The following is a 19,668-nucleotide window of genomic DNA, read 5'->3' as shown; positions in this document are numbered from 1 at the left end:
TGATGCTGGGGGGGGCGGTGTTGGTTGGTGGGAGCATGGAGTGTGCTCCCACACGATCAGCCCTGCTCTGTGCAGCATGGAGCAGGATGGGTTGGACTAAAGCCAGGACTTGTTGTCCCAGCCTCCTGTATGTACTATGAGCATCTTGTTGCATCTTGAAGACTTAACAGTTCTGTTGTAGCATAAGCCTTCGTAAGAGACCCCTTATGTTTAATTGCAGCATAAGCTTTTGGGAAGAAGAGCCCACTTTGAAAGCATTTGCTACAATACATATAAGTGCCACAAGCTTTTCGTGTGTGTGTTTGCTACAACAGAGACCCTGCTGGAAGCAGACAAGGATGTGCCTTTCTAGTAAACTTTTTGTGATGCAATGCAATCTTGGGTTGCAATGTATGCACACTTACCTGGATATCCAGTCTGTTGATCACACCAGAATATGCTTCTGAGTAAACAGGCATAGGATTCCACTGTTGGAGGGGCATAAGTTGACAAGACTTAATCTTGAGCATCGGGTGAGACTAAAAACTAATATTACTAAAGGAATATGTGACTATTCACTTTTGGACAAATACCTTCCAAGTAGGGTGGGAAATGGGTGCCCTAAGCTGGTGTTACCCACGAGAGTGAAGTTCATCTCTCCTTGTGAAAAACTGAAGGAACCATTCCTTGACAAAATGCTACGTCAGTTCTTCTACTCTTGAATAAAAGCTGTGTGCTGTACTTCTTGCAATATGTTTTTCTAATTAAAAACAAACGAACAAAGCTGTGTGTGGACTACAGACTCCCAGCAAGATAGTAAACATGTAGAGTAGAGGCTCAGGTAAGGTTTCTAGTTTATGATTACCTCCTCAGACACACCGCACTTAAGGAAATGAAAAACATGCATCTTATTCCTCTCTAAGCAGCAGCTGCCTCCTTCATTGATCTGGAAGTGTATGGATTATCACTAGATGCCTCCTCTAGGTAGGCTTAGTATATTGGATGACCCTCCCCTGAGATTAAGCATTCCTTCTGACTTGCCAAAGGTCATGAGTGCTAGGAGCTGGACTCCAATACTCCGTTTCTGGTGCAATACCCACCCCTCCATCACTGCTGGAAGATGAGTCCAGAGTCCCCTCTTGCAACTCTTATTCTTGTCTTCCCCAACTCCCAAAGAAGCTTCAATTCACCTTTGCTGCCATGGTTAATTCGTTTCCATTCGAGTACCTTTTCTCACAGGCACAGTTTTCCAGCATGAGATGCAGACACAGCACTGAAATGGAGCCAGCTGCACAGAACTATGGTTTTATTATTTAGTAGGGAAGGGGGATGAACCCTATGTATTTACAACAACAACCCTACCTGTACACTTCAACTGTTTGTACCAAGGGACGAGCCAGCATCACATCAATAGTTAAGAAAACATTTTCAACCATTTGAAGGAACCACCACCAGCCTCTTCTCCCCTCCCCCAGGTAGATGAAGCTGATTTAGGGAGAAGACCTGGAAAAGCAGAGTTGCCACGTCTTCTGGCAAGGCTCCTATACCCTTAATAGCTGCTTGCCAGACAGAAAATCAACAGGTAGGGTGGCCCCAGCCAGGAGATACTGGCAATGCTTTACCTGTTGGATTTCTGCATGTCATGCAGTTATTCAGGGCTTAGAGGCCCTAACAAAAGCAGGGGTAATTGTACTTGGCTCTGGCTGAGCACTTCTGGAAAGAACCCCGTGAGCTGTTGCAGAGGCAAATGTTGAATTGAGGAGCCAACTACTTTGACACTAATGTGAACAGACAATATAAGCTCAGCTTTGGAGAGTGGTGGCTATTCATTGCCTGTGAAGTGTAGGGTGTGAGGCTCAGAGACAGCGTTACTGCAGTTTCACAACAGGTGCCAATTAATGTGGACTCCTTCATTCCTATCCCACATATCATTTAGTGCTTCAGGGTCAGAAGATTTACCTCATTCCCTCTCCTGTGGATGATCCAGGTGGTGGGTTGTGCCTCCCCACTGAGATAACTGGCAGGTTTTGATGACTGGCGGAGAACAGGCAGCTTCCTCGCCCAACTCCTCAGGCATTTGCCTACAGTCTATATACACCTCTAACTACTTCAGGCTCTGCTGACTTGGGAGCAGTTATTTCTCCCTTGACTCCCCTTTTTGTTCCAGCCCCTCCCCCAGAATGGCAGAGCTTTGGATAGACAATCTCCAGTTAATACACATATATATTAAAAACAATTAAAATAAATTAAAATGCAGACATGCCAAACACATCTCCACAGGTGAGAGAGCCAACTGGGGAATTGCCTTCTCTCGGTGACAACGGATAGGCTCAAAAAGATTAACTGGTACCAGTGATGTGATGGAGCAGAAGCTGAGTTCTTGTATGGAGCTTCCTATGGGAGCCGGTCCCTCCCAAATCTCTGATACCCTCACAGTTTAACACTACCCTGCTGCCACACTTGGTCCCAACTGGAGGGCCGTACCCCTCCCCACCACCACCATTCTTTCCTACCTTAGGCAGAGTAATCGACCAAAGACAGGGACTGACATTCTCCTTAGGGCTACAAAAATGGAAGTAGTCCTGAGGAGATACAGACTGGAGCTTAAGAGTGCTACAGTCTTTCCCTTCAGCCCCAGTGGGGGCGGGCATAATTTTTGCTGTGCTCTCCTCCCTCCAGATGGAGTTTTTATTTCAAGGAATCTGTCCCTGAGGGCTGTGCTGCCCTCAGGGACACATTCCTGGAAGTTAAAAAAACAAACAAACCACACAACTCCATCTGGAGGGAGGAGAAAGCAGCAAAAATCACACCCTCCACCCTTGCCGAGGCTGTGGGGTAAGACTGGAGTACACTTCAGCTCCAGTCTGCATCTCCACAGGGCTACTTCTTTTGTAGCCCTGCTGCGGAGGATGTCAGCCTGGGTTTTCTGGAAGTAATGGCTACTTAGGATAGCTTATTGAATTGTTTACTCCTACTTTCCAGTTTGTTTCAGTTAACAAGTTCTCTACATGAGATAGATCTTGCATAGGAAGTTATCACAAACTATTTTGTGCACTTGGCTTAGGACCTATGTGCATGACAGGTCTAAAGCTTCATGGTTAGAGGTATCGTAGGGAGTGGGAACAGGTTGCCGACTTTTTCTGTCGGAGTTCTGATGTACCATTAACAACTGCATAACAAGTAAAAATTCAGGAAGTGAAGCTTTTTCTAGCATGCAGCTCCAGTGATAGGAAAGGCTTCACCTGATGGATATCTGTCTGTAAAGCAGCTGTCTCAGAGGTCTGACAAAAAATAATAATTTTGTCAGCTTGTCTGGTCAAGGGGCCTTTATGGAAGACATTTGTACTTTGACCTTCAAACAAAGCAGTTATTTCAGCACTGCAGAGTGGAGTCCTACTGATCCCTCATTTGGCAAGGACGATACAGGAAATTACTTCATTCCATCCCTGGTAATGGAAAGTCTGAGGGGGAAAGTTTCCTTGCTTTCCTCTCCTTCTAGTCTGTTTTTCTATTGAATCTGTTTAGTCCATGCGTCATGATGATCAGAGTATGTTGCTTTTGTCTAGATATTTTGGTAGCAAGGACCAATGGGACTAGCAAGGACCAATGGGAGTGCCCCATTCTCCCAGTCCTGAGGCACTGAATCTTCTTGCACTCATGTATGGCTCTTGAGGGAAGACAGTGTCTGACGATGGGAGAAGCCAGGAAGTCCAAGGGTTCCTATCTCTGCCTTTAGTGCTGGAATAGCTAGAACAGGCAACATACCAGAAGAGTTGCAGGGCAGTAAGAAGAAGGTCCTTGCCTGGTTGGACCTTGTTTCAGTACAGATCTCCACTCTGCCTTGGGTTTAAGGAGCAGAAGTTGACCAAAGTGGAGTTCAGAGTCTGAACAATAGAGACCTCTGGGTGGAAACTGAACTCCAATGCTTGTGCATTGGAGAGGGGAAAACACATTTTCTCCTTCCATTGAACTGGGCTAGAGCCAAGCAGCTTGCAAGGAACATTTGATAGAAACAAGAAGGTATCAGATCAATCCATCTACTTAACAGGCTATACTGAAATGGATCCCTTGTCTGCTTAGCATTGTGGGTGGCAAACACAGTGGCTGCTACTAAAGTGCCAGGCTGACATTACATAGATGTAAGAGAATCACATCCTATTATGTTAAAAACATTCCAAGAAAGGGTTAGGAATTGGCCATGAGAGGCTGGATGGCAATAGCCAAGATTTCCAGAAGCGATGGAAGGAGAGGCCTTCTTTGCAGAGCCCCATCCCTTGATAAGCCAGGCCATGGACAACGGCCAAGTCCCAATTAGTGCCTCATTGTGCAAACCTTGGCTAAGTCAGTGAAGCGGGTCAATTCTGCGCCCCAGCTAATGAGACTTAAGATAGCTACAAAGCTAAAGACGTGTTGCCCAGAGGGCTTTCCATCTTTTAAAATTAGAACATCCTTCAGCAGTGGTCAAAAAAATACATCAAAATAAACAGTGCCTTCACCCTTCCCCAAGCCGCCCCCCTCTTCCCCCACTCCCTTATCAGAAAAATCTCTTTCCCAGGAACATTATAAAAAAGTACTTTCCAAAAGGACCCGGCATGAAAATCCCCCATGATGAGCAGGCATCAGGCTTGGCTGAGTGTAGAAAAATGAAGGCTTCTGAGGCAGAAAGGCAGCGCCCTGTCGGCATGAGAGCCGGGCGCTCTTGGGAGACATCAAGGCAACACCCCTGCGCCAGCCCAGTTGCACATGGACCAGTGCACACTGGCTGAGAGGAGCAGGAGGTGGGACTTTTTTCTTTTTGTCGTTTTCTACGAAAATAATTGCAGCATGGACAGATGGCTCAGCAGGCCACTCCCACGGTGCTCAGCACCTTGTGGGCTGCCTCTCGGGGCTAAGTCACTGGATCAGCAGGCTGAGCTTGGAGAAGTGGCTGTCACAACTGAGTAGTTAAGAAGTAATTATTGTGGTCCAAAAGGGAGCATTTCCACTGATGCTGTGGTGGCCTATATCAGGTCCAGACCTTACTGAGGGCATCACTCCTACAGAGTCCCTGGTTCCATTGTGCAATCTGGAACACAGATGCTGGAGTGAGCAACTTGCTAGAGAAGGGATGAGATCCATGCCGACACAAATGGATGTAGATAGCATAATGGTGATTAACATCCTGGAAAACTGGCTCTGGATTTCTGCAACAAATCCTACCACTTCAGTCAACAACGACGTCATCAAGAAAAACTTCTCTTTTCCTTGGGTCAGAACAGTGAGGGTGGCATTGGGCGCTGCTCTGTGGGTAGCAGTTGAGTACTGCTAGCGGAGACCAGGAAGAGTTATTTGGATGAGAAAGTCTCTTTTCCCATTCTGTGGTTGCTTGGCATGGTCAAGCCAAAGTCTCAGACTCCCATCTTTCCTGTGTGCCAGTCAGAGACTGTGCTGTACAGCGTGTTAACATGCATCAATCGCACCTTTGGAGGTGTGGCTAAACCCATGCTACAGGATCATTAAAAAGCATGGTTATGATTCACACAGGTGGCAGAGGGAGGCAAAAGCTGTCTCCTGGACTTGTATATGTGCAGGTGAGATGTTTGGCTTCTGAAGGGTTGGGGGGTCAGCTTCAATGCAAAGTCGACCTGCAGCCTCTAAGCAGTGCCTAGCATAGGTCTCATGCAGGTCCCCTACCCAGCCAAGTCTGCTGTGCCCTCAGGCCTTAGTTCATAGTTGACGTTCACCAGTCACAGGAGGAGGCCAGAACAATAACTCCAGAAACTGCACCCTGCTCCTGACAGGCTTCCTCAGGCTAAAACCTAGTTCCCAGTGCCCCCTAGTGGCAGCCATCTTCAAGCGCACGGACCCCCGACTCAGTTCCATTGTCAAATATGCAAACATCAGCACAGCAATGTGTTTCCAGAGGCCCGGGCATGTGGTTGCTGCTGAGGTTCCCCCAGCCCAATTTTGACAGATAAGAAAAATATTCCAGACACGCAGCAGTTCCAGACTGGGCAACAAAGCATGAAAATCCCTGAAGACTTGGAGGTGGACAAGTTTGTGTTTCTGTTTTACAATGATCCAAAGTGCATCTGTTCAAGTAGGTCCGTCTCCTGGGACCTGCTGTTCCCCTGGTGCCAGGGGGGCAGGTCAGTTTTCATTTGGCACTACGTACAGTGGATCCGGCTACCTCGGCCGGGCTGGGCTGAAGGAGACAACATTCCTCGCTGCGGCTTGAGAGCAATCCTGGCTCCCGGACTGGCTAAAGCACAAGAGAAAGAGCCTGGTGCATGCGGCGTCAGATTGAGGTTTCATCACTCCTGCTCAGTGATCAAACACAAAGCGAGACGGGGAAGGGGGAAACAAACACATGAGCATGGTCATGAGCAGGTTTGGGCAAAGTACCCCCCTGGGGCTCACGTGTTAATGGAGGAAATTAAAAAACAGAAATCTGGGCGATTGAAGAGAGAGGTGAGAGAACGAGAGACAGAGAAGGGAGGAGAGGAGGAGGAGGAAGGGTTAGTGCCAGAGAGCTGAGGAAAAAGTTAGAATAGGACAGCATCCCCGCATCCCCCTCCCTTCCACAACATCCTTTGCCCAACTCCCTTAGCATCTGACAAGAAGACAGGAGAGAAGCCTAGCATTTGAAAACCAACAGAGCCCCTTGCCCAAAGGAAGGCAACCTCTTCCCAGGTGCTCTGAACAAAATGATGCTCTAGTCTCTGACCTCAGCCCAGCAAGGCATCCTTCTTCCAATAGCCCATTGGGTTGTAGGGGAAACCAGTGCCCGTGAGCTCTCAGGAGGCTCACCCTGCCACCCAGAGGCAACAAAGGGGCAGTGGGCATCGCCTGGGTTTTAAAGCTGCAACCATCTCTTTCCAGTTCTCAGCCAAATCAGGTTGTGGGGAATACTGAAGAAACAGTTACACTCCTGGCCAGAAGGCACCTGCAGGATCTAGTCCAAGCGTGCGAGACGCAAGGGCAAGACAGGCGGAGAGCTGAGTTCGCCTCTCATTGGTCAGTGGAATTGCAGGGCTTGAGGACATGCTGGGAAGTCTCAAAAGGAGCTCTAAGTAGTAGCAATTTTGGAGGCACAGCTTGGGGCCGGGGCAGGCAGATGTGAAATATTAATTTCCTAGCCCAGAAGGACTGGAGGCACCAGGCCTGGTGTGAATGCGAGGCTCCACAGAGGCAGTGGGCTCACATGTGCCGGGGGGTAGGGGGGCCTGTTGAGTACAGCCCACCAAGCAGGAGACTCAGCCATACTCACTCGGAGCCTGAAGAATCCTCATCCACCGTGCCAGTCTTTATGCTCATGGCAATGGGTGTAAGGCCATTGAGCTGCTCCTGCAGCGTCTGGCGGGGACGTGGCGCCCCTCCCCCACGGCTGCCATCGCTGCCCGAAGAGCCTTGCGAGGACACCATCCCTGAGCGGCAGCTGGCCAGCTTGTTGTGGATGCGCTGGATGCTGTTCTTCTCACTAATGGGTGGCAGGTATTTCTTCTTTAAGATGCCTGAGGGGAGAATATTCAGAGTCAACATTGCCTGCAAGCAAGGTAGGAAACCAACTAAGCCAAGATGTGCTAATCACACAGCATATCCATGGAAGAAGAAGATACACATATCAAATCAAAGCCAATGTTTCCCAGAGACAGTGCATTATCCTCTTCCTGCCCTGCACGCATACACCAGTGTAAAAAAAAAGTGGTGAGGTGCCAGGGTGGCCGTATTATTAACCTTAATCTTCTGTGCCAAATATTGAGGGCAGAATGTGTGTGAAAATCCAGGTGTGAATTCAGGTTGGATTGGAGTTTATTAAGGCATTTCAGTCTCTGGAGGTGAGGAGAGAGGGAACAGTGTGTTGGGAATTGGGCATTCTTGCCTTTCTGGAACTCTATATGGGAGCTCAGTGCTAAATTCTGTATATGAACTGCTAAATTCTGCTCTCTGTGTGCATTATGCAAATCAAGCAAATTTTCATATACTTGCTTATCCTGCTTAACATTTTTGCTGCTGTCAGTCATGCAAAGGGATAGAGACCAAAGCTCCTCCTTTTTTTTCACTGGAAATCTCAGTCCGATCCCTGATATTTCACCAGGCACTTGATACACACTTGCACCTTCTTAGCTCTGCAATGAGGGCTAGAAACACGTTGCCTTTAAGCACAACAAGAAAACGGAGACTCTCAGAATGCTGACTGCATCCAATAGAAGCTGGCACTGTGTAAAGTGAGATACAGTTCTGCATGTTGTCGAATACAAAAAAGGGCCACAGACCCCCTTTCCCTTTTAAGGCGCCCCAGAGTCAAACCTCCTTACCTTTCTGGGGCTGGGCAGTGGGGTGAGGCAGTGAGCCCAGGATGCCCTCCCTGGCCTGTGTCTCCCCATTCTCCCTGGGCATCTCCTCTGTTGGCCCCAGATGCTCATTCTTGCCAACTGGCTCCACCCGCAGCTTCTCAGAGCCAGCATGCCCATCACTCTCGCTAGCAGTCGTCACAAAATCCCCTGGCCAGTAAGGGTTGCCAGGGCCGGAGAGGTTGTCCACTGGGGAGAAGAGAGAAAAGGAGCATGGGTTTGAACAGTCGGCGCAAGGCCAGCTCTGCTCTCCCTCCCATCATGAGTATGTGAAGGTGATCCGTCCAGTTACACAAAGCTAAAACAAAAGGGAACCCGTCCAAGGGGGAGAAATTTACACCAAAATGCATGAGAAGAGAATTATGATTTAGCAATAGCAATAGCACTAGCAATAGCACTTACATTTATATACCGCTCTATAGCGGAGCTCTCTAAGCGGTTTACAATGATTTAGCATATTGCCCCCCAACATTCTGGGTACTCATTTTACCGACCTCGGAAGGATGGAAGGCTGAGTCAACCTTGAGCCCCTGGTCAGGATTGAACTTGTAACCTTCTGGTTACAGGGCGGCAGTTTTTTTACCACTGCACCACCAGGGGCTTTTTAGAGAAAAATTCACTAGGATGCTGGGGAAGGAGTTTTGCCTTAACTCCCTGGTTCTGGACTCCAAGATACTGTGGCAGAGAGCATTTTTGTAGTCCAGAGAACAGCACATACAAATAAGGTCAAATCAAATTTGGTCATTGAAAGATTATGGATGCTTGAGAATGACACAAAACTCTCAGTCAATTTGTACAATATGGCTACAAAACTATATAAAGTACAAGGTTATTTCCTAATGTAAACATTTGATTTGGCTGTCCTTCCTTTCAGTCACAGCTTCGACCTTTTTATTCCCATGCCCAGCAATGGCACTGATTTCTCCAGACATATTGCTCTAGAAGATTGCTACTGGTATGTAATGTCAGTGATGTAAGAAAGGAAGCACTGAGGACAACTTCACTTATCCCCCACTTCTCTTGCTTGTAAAAAAAAAAGTAATAGTTCCTCATTTTCCTTCTCTTCTGGTTACTATGGGATTGCCACCCCCCCCCACCCCGGTCTTGCTCCTGTGCCATTAATAGCAGCCTGGCACAGAAATGTAGTAGCTGATGATTTCCCTATAATTTATCTCTGTATTTGGAAAGTAAAATACATTTCTGCTTATCAGGCTGCCATTGAAGGCAGAGGAGCAGAGGAAATATAAAAGGTGGCAATCCTAATAGGATGTCACTCTGGAAGGTGGATTTGGAGTCCCAGGAAGTGTCTTTTGAAATAGGAAATTTGGCTAAGGATTTTCAGAGGACTAAAACTCCCACAATCTCCAGCCACAATGGCCTTCAGCATGGCTGGGGATGATGTACCCCCACAACATCTGGGCACCCATGTTTGAGAACTCCTGACATACACAGAAGAAGAGCAAGGCAAGGCAAGGGAAGCCTCACAGGACAGGCTCAAACCAAGAATTCCAACATCTCACTATTGGAGGCGTGAAGGAAGAGCCTCAATACTTTGAGGGTCAGAATTCTGATCTGGAGTGGTCTCCTCTCCATCCCACTGGTTCACCATTTATTTATTTTTTACATTCAAAAACTGCTTTTCACCAGGCAGCCCCAAATTAGAGGGCTCCGATTTTTCTGGAGCTGCCACAAACCCACTCCCAGAATTACCTTTTGGAGTGCTGTGTATTGGCAGTTTCTCATTGTTGGGGCACAGCAAGTTCTCCCAGCAAGGCTCCCTGGCAAACTCTTCATCTTCCTCGCTGTCTGAAGAGTGGGTTGAAGCGTAGGAGCCACTCTGGTCATCCTCCAGGGAAAGGTCACTGTCCGAGTCAGTGTCCCGCTCTGTGGCCAGAGATTGGGGTGGGGAGAGAGAGAACTGTAGTGCTCATGAAAATTCCAGGGCAGGCATGACTCTGTCAGTCCAAGGGCCATCTCTGTAGTCCAAGGGCCATCTCTGTCAGTCCAAGGGCCATCTCTGAGTATCCTCTGCTCTTCCTCCAAACTGCACCATGCACACCCACACACATACCCCTCATCTCCCCCACCCCCACCCCACTTCAAGCTGCCAGAAATGTAGGCTGGATATCATCCATCTTACATTTAAAATATTCATACAGATTCAGCCAGTTTCTCTTGTTTTGCGGGCATCACAGAACAGTGGCCAGTTACAGGAAAGATCCAACCATTTTTCTACCTCCCCTGAACCCAAACAAGGAAGGGACCAAGTAAAAGAAAGTCTGCCACACAACATTTCCACATGCAGCATGTACCCAGAGAATCACAAACATCACACCTGGAGTGACAAATGCTACATGGTAAGAGGGACCCATTCACTACAACCACCCAGAAAGGCAAGGGAGGCTGTGGGATGCAACAATCCTGTGGGTGACTTTGGACCAATCTGCATAAACTAAATCAGGACTTTGGCATGGGGTTGCAGCGGTTCAGTTATGTGCCCAGCTCGTAACAACCCACATTTATCGCCACATTGCCAAAGTGGCTCTCTGGTGATGCAGTAAATATGAGTTGATGCCAAGTGTTAGACTGAGCATGATGTGAGCAATAACACAACTGCTTCAGAAGTGGTGCTTTGATGTTGAAGCTATTCTCACAATCACTTAAAAGTGGGCTAAGGGAGCTTAGACCACTTTCTAGGGATCGTGAGAACCAATGGGCTCACAGGCTAGCCCAGTGCTACCCCTCCCCTTATATGAGGTTAATGGAGCAAACGCTTCATTTACCTCATATTTTTGTTCGTGTGTTGCCACGGTGTGCAGCAACACATGAGTAGACTCTGAACCCTGCAAGCAGCCTCCCGGGCTCAGGGGGGTCTCTCCAGGATGCCCCATGCACCCGTGTGGGGCATCCTGAAACTTCTGGGTGCCGCGTGGCCCCCGATCCCCGCAGCCCCCGCTAGCTCCACGATGGAGCCGGCAGACGTGTGGGCAGCCAATCTGGCTGCCCAGGGCTGCCTCTTGATTGTCTGCAGGGAGAGTGGGCTAAGCCCGCTCCCCCCCCCGTAAAACCCCCTCCAGTGCTTCACACCGATTGTGTGAAGCGCCTCATTATCTTTCCCCTTAAATGACTTGACTCTCTTTGTTATGTGTGCACACACAGGGGCCACTAGGCCCTGACCATTTCATTCTGCTAGATGAGTGTCTTCTAGCAGTGAGGAACAAAATGCCTCTATTTCAGAAGTAAAGAAGAATGTAACGGCCTACTACACAGCCTAGTTTCTTGCATCTTCCCACCAGAGTTTCTACTTCTGTCTGGGCTGTGAGAAGCATAAGGAGGAGGAGGAAGAATTGAGAGATTTTTCTTCACCTGAAATTAATTAACACTGGCATTGAAGAGCAGAGAAGGCTCTCTAGCTAAAGATGAACACTTAAGGAGGGAAAATTTAGGAGGGGAAAAGAGCCAAGAAAAAGGAACATGGGAACATAGGAAGCTGCCATATACTGAGTCAGACCATTGGTCCATCTAGCTCAGTATTGTCTACACACAGACTGGCAGCGGCTTCTCCAAGGTTGCAGGCAGGAGTCTCTCTCGGCCCTATCTTGGAGATGTTGTGGAGGGAACTTGGAGCCTAGATGCTCTTCCCAGAGTGGCTCCATCGCCTGAGGGGAATATCTTACAGTGCTCACACTTCTAGTCTCCCATTCATATTCAACCAGGGCGGACCTTGCTTAGCTAAGGGGACAAGTCATGCTTGCTACCACAAGACCAGGGCATTTTACATGGAAGGAAGAGATAGCATTTTGTGACTTTAGGCACTGTATTGCAGCACTGTGAAAGCAGCAATGAATATAGGAAGGAATATAGGAATTATTGTATTGAAGACCATTGGTCCAGTAAGTCAGAATTGTCTGTATTGATTTGCAGCAGCTCTCCGGGGTTTCAGGTAAGGAGTCTCTCTCAGCCCTACCTGACTGGACCTGGTGACTGAGTCTGGACTCTTCTGCACACAGAGCAACATAGGAAACTGCCATCTACTGAGTCAGACCATTGGTCTATCTAGCTCAGTATTGTCTTCACAGACTGGCAGCGGCTTCTCCAAGGTTGCAGGCAGGAATCTCTCTCAGCCCTATCTTGGAGAAGCCAGGGAGGGAACTTGAAACCTTCTGCTCTTCCCAGAGCGGCTCCATCCCCTGAGGGGAATATCTTGCAGTGCTCACACATCAAGTCTCCCATTCATATGCAACCAGGGCAGACCCTGCTTAGCTATGGGGACAAATCATGCTTGCTACCACAAGACCAGCTCTCCTCTCCTCTCCACACACTCTCCCATTGAGCTACAGCATTCCCCATTAGACACATCCCACAAATACATCTAGAAGTGCACTTTTGCCCATCTCTCCTCACCATTGTTCTGATCCTTGGCTTCCAGGAAAAGCGAGCTGGGATCTGTTGGCCCAATGTGCACTTGGCTATTGTTCAAGCCAGATTCCTCCCTGTAAGGAGAAAGCAGAAGTGTATGTTCCTAGCAGCCCACAGGCCAGAGCTCCCCAGCACACTATGCCATGCCAGAAAATGGCTGTACAGTCTGAACACCATGCTGATCTCACAGCTGGGCATATTCCTCTTAAGCGAAAAAAATTTTTGCTTTCAAAAGAGACTCACACCAGCGGTTTCTTGATAAACAGAACATTGTAAGAAAGAATTAGCACCAGAAAAGTATATCTCTTCATGTCAATGACAAGGGTCCATCAGGCTTTAACCCAAAAAGGATGTTCTTAAAGAAACCATTTCTTATTTGGAATTCATGAACCCACAAGGAATACTATTTGTTCTATTCTCCTGAATTATCAACATCAAAATATCTCCTCAGATTAAAATACTCTGTACATCTGTGGCTTTGAAATGCTAATGAACACACCACCCATCATAATCCAGCTTCCACCCACCTTAATTAATTTGCTTCAGTTCTCTGCTGCCCACTATGCAATGGCAAGATTTTAGTGCTACTGATTTATTTATTAATTATCATCATCAAGACACTGACAATTAGGGGAGAGGGCTCAGGCAATAACTGTGAAGCGGGACAGTAAGAGATTTTATACCTTACTGTAAGAGACAGTAAGGTATAAGCCATGTGAAAGCTTATACCTCTTTCAATGGAACAAACACACTTTCACACAATGAACCCTGGAAACTGAACAGTACCCAGAAACAATGAATCACCAGATACAGGATGTGCGAGGACCTTATGCAATTATCAGTAACAGATCGCACGAAAACTCTGGGTCTGACTCTAGGTACCCACCAAGGAAACCTCAAGCCCAAGCAGAACCCTATTTCTGAGACAGGAAGACATATTGGCCTGTCGTCATCACTGGATCATTTCACATACAGGATGACAATCTGTCCAGACTCTGGCATGAGAATTACCTGAGGACGAAAGGGATGTAGCTGTGCTGACTCTTGCCAGAGCGGACAGTGCTGTGCAAGGAACCTGTGGAGTCTCCAAAGGGTGTATGGTACAGTTGGCCATCCACATAGGTGTTGTTGCAGTTATAAGCCTGGTGGGATCATTGTGGTTAGAGGACAGGAAGCATCAAGCAGCAGAGAGATGGGAACGATTTGCCCTCGAATACCTCCTTATCAGCAGCTGAATTCCAGAACAGGCCATTCTTCCCCCTCCCTACGCTACAAGTGCCCTCTTGGTCCTGGCTCACAGATAATCCAAGCCTGCTCTTGGCTTAACCAATATCTGTGTGTGTTCTCTTTTAGCAGAGAAATGAGCACCCTTTTCGTGGGGCAACCCAAACAATGCCAAGCAGCGTTTTTGACAAGTTCCCACCATATGCTCCCCATCACAGGCCCTCCATCCTGGATCATATATCACATGAACTCTCTGGCACCCACCCACCCACCCACCCCGCCCTGCCATTTTGCCAAAACTTCTCTTTGCCGAGAGACTAATGCATTGTTTCCCTGCCCACATGGGCTGAAAAGGTTCTGCCTCAACCTCAGAAGATGGCCTGGGAGATGTAGGGCGATGTGTGGATAATGCCTGGTGAAATCTCAAAAATGGATGGAGTGATTTCTGTAGTCAGGAGAGAGGGCCTTCAGTGTTACATATTCCTTGTCTCTTCCCTAAAGCATGTCCATATATCCATTTTCATAATTTATATCGGTTGCTGAATTCGACACAGAATCAACATATACAGAGCCCCCTGGCCAGATGCATTGCCCCTCATAGCATGAGAGGCTGCTGGGTTGCCAGTTCCTCAAACACTCACCGCTGTCAGGGTAGACTTGGTGGTGAGTGTAGGGTCTGTGCTGTGCTTCCTGCTGCAGCTGGATCTGAGAGCCTTCCTCACTTCTTTGCATAAGAGGACGCAGAGCAGGAAGATTAAGGGCCCCTGAAGAAGAATCCAAGGAGATCATGAGCCTTGACTGGAGACCTCGTGGTTCCCTCACTGCATCCAGGATGTAACCAATTTAGATGTAACTGATTTTTACAGTGAGTATTAATGCTGTTTTTAAAACAAGATGATTAACCGAACAGGTAAGGACATGATATTGCTCCAATAGCCATTGCTTTAGGAAAAAATACAGAAGTTATTATTTTAAAAAAGATGGCACTTTACCTATTTTGCATTCCAGTTTAAAAACTAGAGTATAACATTGCAGTGTTATAAACTAGAGTACAGGTGTTTGGATATATCCCACTGACTTCAGCAGACACTTGCCACACTGAGAGAGGGAGGCTATTCACACGATGGGGCGAAATCGGGCTAGCAGAGGCTAGCCCAATTTCACCCCATTGTGTGAACCACCGTGCTCGACTGCGAGCCCGGTGGTTCCTAGGCGGGTAACCCACCTAAGTACCCCTCCCCTAAAACCAGGTTTGCGGCTCAAGCGGTCTGCAAACCTGGTTTTAAAGATCGTGAGCAGCCACAGCGCAGCTCCACACCGCAGCTCCACACTGCAGTTACTCACGAGTAGACCCCCGGAGAGGAGGCAAAAAGCTGCCTCCCGGCTCCGGGGGCTTCCCCAGTATGCCCTGCACGCTCGTGCAGGGCATAGTGGAGCTTCCAGGGGCTGTGCGGCCCCCAAGCGCCCCAGCCCCTGCTGGCTCCATCACGGAGCCGGCAGTCGTGTGGGTGGCCAATCCGGCTGCCCAGGGCTCCCTCCCTGTTCGTGTGCGGGGAGAGCGGGCTTAGCCGGCTCAGGATCTGCTAACTCTCTGTGAAATCTGACAGTCTCCAAAACTTCTGGAGCATTTGTAAAAACCAAAAGGCTAATGAATTCTGCAACAGTGAAAATCCCTATACTTCATGCAACTCTGATTGCTGTTTTCATCCAATGAGCTCAGGGCCTGCGATCCTCTCCAAGCATGGTGGCCATAGTTTTGAGTTAATCCATTGACTTCCAACATGGTGAACCGCAGAACTCAATGAGGAACTGCCATACTCAAAAAGCTATATAAAATCCTTCAAACTGAACTTTGGCCTGCATTCTCAGTCTACAATATCCTATGAGATCAAGCAAGATTAATAATTGTGAGAAAAGGGAGGTAAATGTGGGGACCTGGCAATGGCAGAAATGCATTTGGGGAGGAAATCTAGTAATTCCATTGGAAAAACATGGATGGTCCCGGGAGACCCCACCCGCCCCTCCCCCCGCTCCATGCTCAGCATCTTCCTTGTGCCCACCAATACCTGGAGACAGTTGAAGCCAGCAAAGAGGTAGTGGAAGAGGATGGCATCACTGTTGACGGACAGCAGGGCCAGCAACCAGGTGACACTGATCAGCAGCAGGGAGACAAAGCCTGAGCGCAGGCCAGAGCTACAATGGGGAAGGAGCACAGTCAGCCTGGTCTGCCACGAGGGCCAGAGTCAGCACATGACAGTCTTGGGCTGTTGCCAGGCCCTCAAAACCTCAGGAGGGACTGCCATGGATGCTGCCCTGGCCTCTCAGGAAAGAACGGGCCCAGCCAATGTTCAGCAGCTATGTGGGGTATTGGGGGGGGGGGCAGCAGCGTGCAACTGCTGGCTAGAATGCTACTGCTGCAGCTTGCAAGTTCCCCACTAGAGACAACAGTGAGAAAAACAGAAACCTATGTCCTCTGCCATGTCCAACACCCAGGCAAGGGGGAAAGAGCCTCCCAAGGGACAGGAGGGGGCCCCACCAGAAGGTATCTTGCAAAGGGCCCCTTCAAACCTGCAGTTGGTCCTGTCTACTACAAAGTGCTCCAAAGCAACCTGGATAAGAAAGATCAGTAAAGTCTAAGACTCAGGTTCTGTCCTCTGGGCCATGTGAGCCCATGACCTCCACCTTGTCTCCCATGCATCAAAAGTCTTGGAGCAATTGTGGACTCAGTTCATGGCTTTGTAGGAAGGATCCTGCAATGCCCCTGAGAACGCTGGAATGGGCAGGGAGTAGTGGCCTGGCATGGCGCAGTAGGGACCCAGAAGGGCAGCAAACATGTTGGACCCAGAAGATGGCATGGCATTGAGCAAGGCTTTACAGCCAGGAGAGCAATCCGATGGCGACAGTGATCGGGATGGCAAAGGAATGCCAAAATGCATGGGAGCAGGAGTAGTAGAGATGATCAGGGCGTGGAAAGGAAACAAGTGGCAAGACAATGCAGGGGACACAAGAGGCCTTTAAGTGCTAATGGGGGCTATCAGTGCAGTGAAAGCAAAAGCAACAACAGACTCACACTGTCCCCTTCTTCTCAAAACCCTGTTGCTGAGCAGCACAAGTGGCCTTGGTGGCTAGGACATAGAGGAAGACACTCATCTATGCAGGAAGAGAGGAGAAAGGTTAGCACAAGCCTTCCTTCCAAGCAATCCAAAGTCATCCCAAACCTGGCACATTTCCATACCATGAGAGTCAAGATCAGCCCTATTCTTTTAGAATGAAATCTCCTTCCTGACCCTGCAAGGATCCGTTCTGTCCCTGTAGGATGATGCTAAAAAAAAGTTGGAGCTTCCTTCTGAAGCGGGGGGAAAGGCAAGAAGGTGCTTCCACTCTCACACCTGCTGACATGATTCTTTTCTTCTGGCATCTCCAAGAGATCTCAGATGGGGAAAGTGAGTTTCAGAACTGGATAGCCCTTTCTTATCCATGGCAGAAGCAATAATGAGCATGGAACTGAGAGCTGTTGGCTACCATGCCTACTATACTTGCTCCAGTCACTGCACTTAGAGCCAAAGAGCCTCTATTTTCTTGCTTTATTTACAGCTTTCAACACATACAAGTTAGGGCATCAGTGATCCCCATAAGGCCAGGCTACATCTATGCCTTGGTGTTTTCCCCTCTTCCTATTCAACCCAGCCTAGGTCTCCCCCAATCCCCATTTCTCTACTCACTGCAACAGCAAATGCAATGGGTCCAGCGAAGCTCCAGATCAGTGTGTCATAGATGGAGAGCCAGCAGAAGTCTGGGTTCCCATAGCCTTCAGGGTCCAGACCCACAGCAAGCCCTAAAGGTGCCATATGCAACCATCAGGAGGAGGAAGAAGAAGCACATCTCCTTGGTACATTTACCTAGTTACTCTGGGGACCATGACTCAAAACAGCAGCTCATAGCTGAAATAACAGGGGGTAGGCTTGGAGTGGAAGTTCAATACATCCCAGCTCTGTCTCTGTTCTCAGTTGGGCTTTTGACAACTTCAGATGCAAAGCAAGGTTCTCTGTACAACAGAGCACAGAGTCAACGGCTACCATCTTCTGGCTGCCAAAGTAACCCTTCACAAGAGAATGTCAAGGCAAGGGGGTCAGGGTGGTTGGTTCAGTGCTAGAAAATACAGTGTTTGGTAAGAGCCTCACCTGTGATGAATGCTGGCACGCCCCAGCCAACCATGTAGTAAAAGCGCATAGGGCCATAGTTGATGTCGCGCACCTCACTCAACATGCGGTAGATGTGCAGGGCTTCCAGTAGTGCCCAAGCAAAAGTGCACATGTACAGAAAGTGCAGCAAGATGGCAATGACGGTGCAGGCAAACTGGTAATCGGAAGAAAGGGAGGGAGGGGATTAAGAAATCTGGCTGGAGCAAGAGATACCCCTTCTGAAGGAGGGGCTTCAGTGTGCACAAATACATGGGTGAGCGGTTACCTGCTCTGATCCCCATCTTTGCTATGCAGCTCTACAAAGGGCAGCAGTTATGCCAAGGCAATCTGACTGACCCTCCTCAGTCTCAAAGACACCCAAGAAGGGAAGGAGACCCCAAAGCCAGAGAGTGCTGCCCAGTTCGTTTGGCTCTTATCAGTCATTAGCCATGGGCTCCATACCCAGGCAGAGACCTCTCTGCAGTGCTAGGTGTCAAAATGTTCAGCATGACAGCCTTGGGTCTGTTTAGCTGAATGGCCCACCCCCCCCCCCAATCCCTTGTCCTAGGAGCTCACTGGCAGGTCAGCTTGGTTGATGCCCAGCAGGAAGATGAGCTCTGAGAGGAAGAGTGCCACCACCAGATTCTTGCGGATGCTGTGCTGGTTGGATCGCAGGGCCCTCAGGCCAGCCAGGAAAAGGAAAGTGAGCAGGAGGCTGCCCAGTGTCACAGCGATGGAGGCATATGTGATGGTCTTCAAGGGCAGGATCTCTCCATTCTGGGAGGAGGAGAAATTATGTAGGCACATAAGAGAGATTATGGAGCATTGTGAAATTATGGAGGCACACAGGAGAGATTTAGATTTAGCCATGAGGCCACACCCCTCCACCGAGGAGTAGAGTCTAAGTCCAGCCACAACCCCATGCTTCTCTTCAGCAGTCACCCGGTGGCCTTGCCCTTCCGGCCCACCTCGCAGAGACAGGTCCCTGCTTGCCTCACCTCTCTGCGAGAAATGTCCATCAGCACGGCAAAGCTGGTCATGTGGTTACACTGGCAGCTGACATGGGTCTCGTTCCTGAAGACCACCTCACAGCCCTTGGCAGACCAGCCACCAGTCCCACTGACCCTGGGGAATAAAAGCACAGTCAGGGCAGCAATGTCAGGCTCAGGATGCCCACTGAGTGCTTCAACTTCCCTTCCCCTCCCCTATCCCCAACTGTGAGGCTTGAACCCAGGTCTTTTTGACTGGGAAGAGGGACTCACAGGATGGAGTGGTTCCAGAAGACACAGATGGGCTTGGTGCGCTCCTCAGTTTCCAGCAGCCGGAACTGAACTGTGATGGGCTTCTCAAGGGCCCGCTGCATGAGAGCATCATTGTCATGGATACTGATGCTCACCACGGGGGTGTTGATAATGGGGCGCTTGGGGACCCTGTGAGGAGAGAGGGCACATGTGACCACATATCTTCGACGCATGCTGTGTCCTATTTGTGTACATTCCAGGCCTGCCACATGGCCCATCCCATTATCGTCA

The 19,668-nt window shown here is 48.9% G+C and overlaps 1 protein-coding gene across 4 annotated transcripts in view; it reads right to left on the bottom strand.

Annotated features, from left to right (window-relative positions):
- Positions 1 to 1,270: 1,270 nt before the first annotated feature.
- CELSR2 (cadherin EGF LAG seven-pass G-type receptor 2) overlaps positions 1,271 to 19,668 on the bottom strand; it is a 120,814-nt gene continuing 102,416 nt past the window's right edge. For 2 of the 4 annotated variants that reach the window (XM_053247371.1, XM_053247373.1), the window contains exons 22-35: positions 19,399 to 19,566; positions 19,135 to 19,261; positions 18,713 to 18,913; positions 18,137 to 18,311; positions 17,678 to 17,790; positions 17,026 to 17,105; positions 16,022 to 16,148; positions 14,597 to 14,719; positions 13,743 to 13,873; positions 12,717 to 12,805; positions 10,023 to 10,196; positions 8,277 to 8,501; positions 7,229 to 7,472; positions 1,271 to 6,409 (exon numbers count right to left, since the gene is read on the bottom strand). In XM_053247371.1, the coding sequence (XP_053103346.1) occupies positions 6,382 to 6,409; positions 7,229 to 7,472; positions 8,277 to 8,501; positions 10,023 to 10,196; positions 12,717 to 12,805; positions 13,743 to 13,873; positions 14,597 to 14,719; positions 16,022 to 16,148; positions 17,026 to 17,105; positions 17,678 to 17,790; positions 18,137 to 18,311; positions 18,713 to 18,913; positions 19,135 to 19,261; positions 19,399 to 19,566 (2,005 nt within the window). In that variant the 3' untranslated portion in view covers positions 1,271 to 6,381. The remainder of the gene's footprint in view (positions 6,410 to 7,228; positions 7,473 to 8,276; positions 8,502 to 10,022; positions 10,197 to 12,716; positions 12,806 to 13,742; positions 13,874 to 14,596; positions 14,720 to 16,021; positions 16,149 to 17,025; positions 17,106 to 17,677; positions 17,791 to 18,136; positions 18,312 to 18,712; positions 18,914 to 19,134; positions 19,262 to 19,398; positions 19,567 to 19,668) is intronic. The other 2 variants (XM_053247372.1, XM_053247374.1) reach the window with 1 other exon arrangement.

The sequence above is a fragment of the Hemicordylus capensis genome, chromosome 4 (genome assembly GCF_027244095.1).
Source record: "Hemicordylus capensis ecotype Gifberg chromosome 4, rHemCap1.1.pri, whole genome shotgun sequence".
NCBI classification, from domain to species: domain Eukaryota; kingdom Metazoa; phylum Chordata; class Lepidosauria; order Squamata; family Cordylidae; genus Hemicordylus; species Hemicordylus capensis.
Note: the sequence above shows the minus strand (reverse complement) of the source record. Positions and strands in the feature narration are given on the sequence as shown.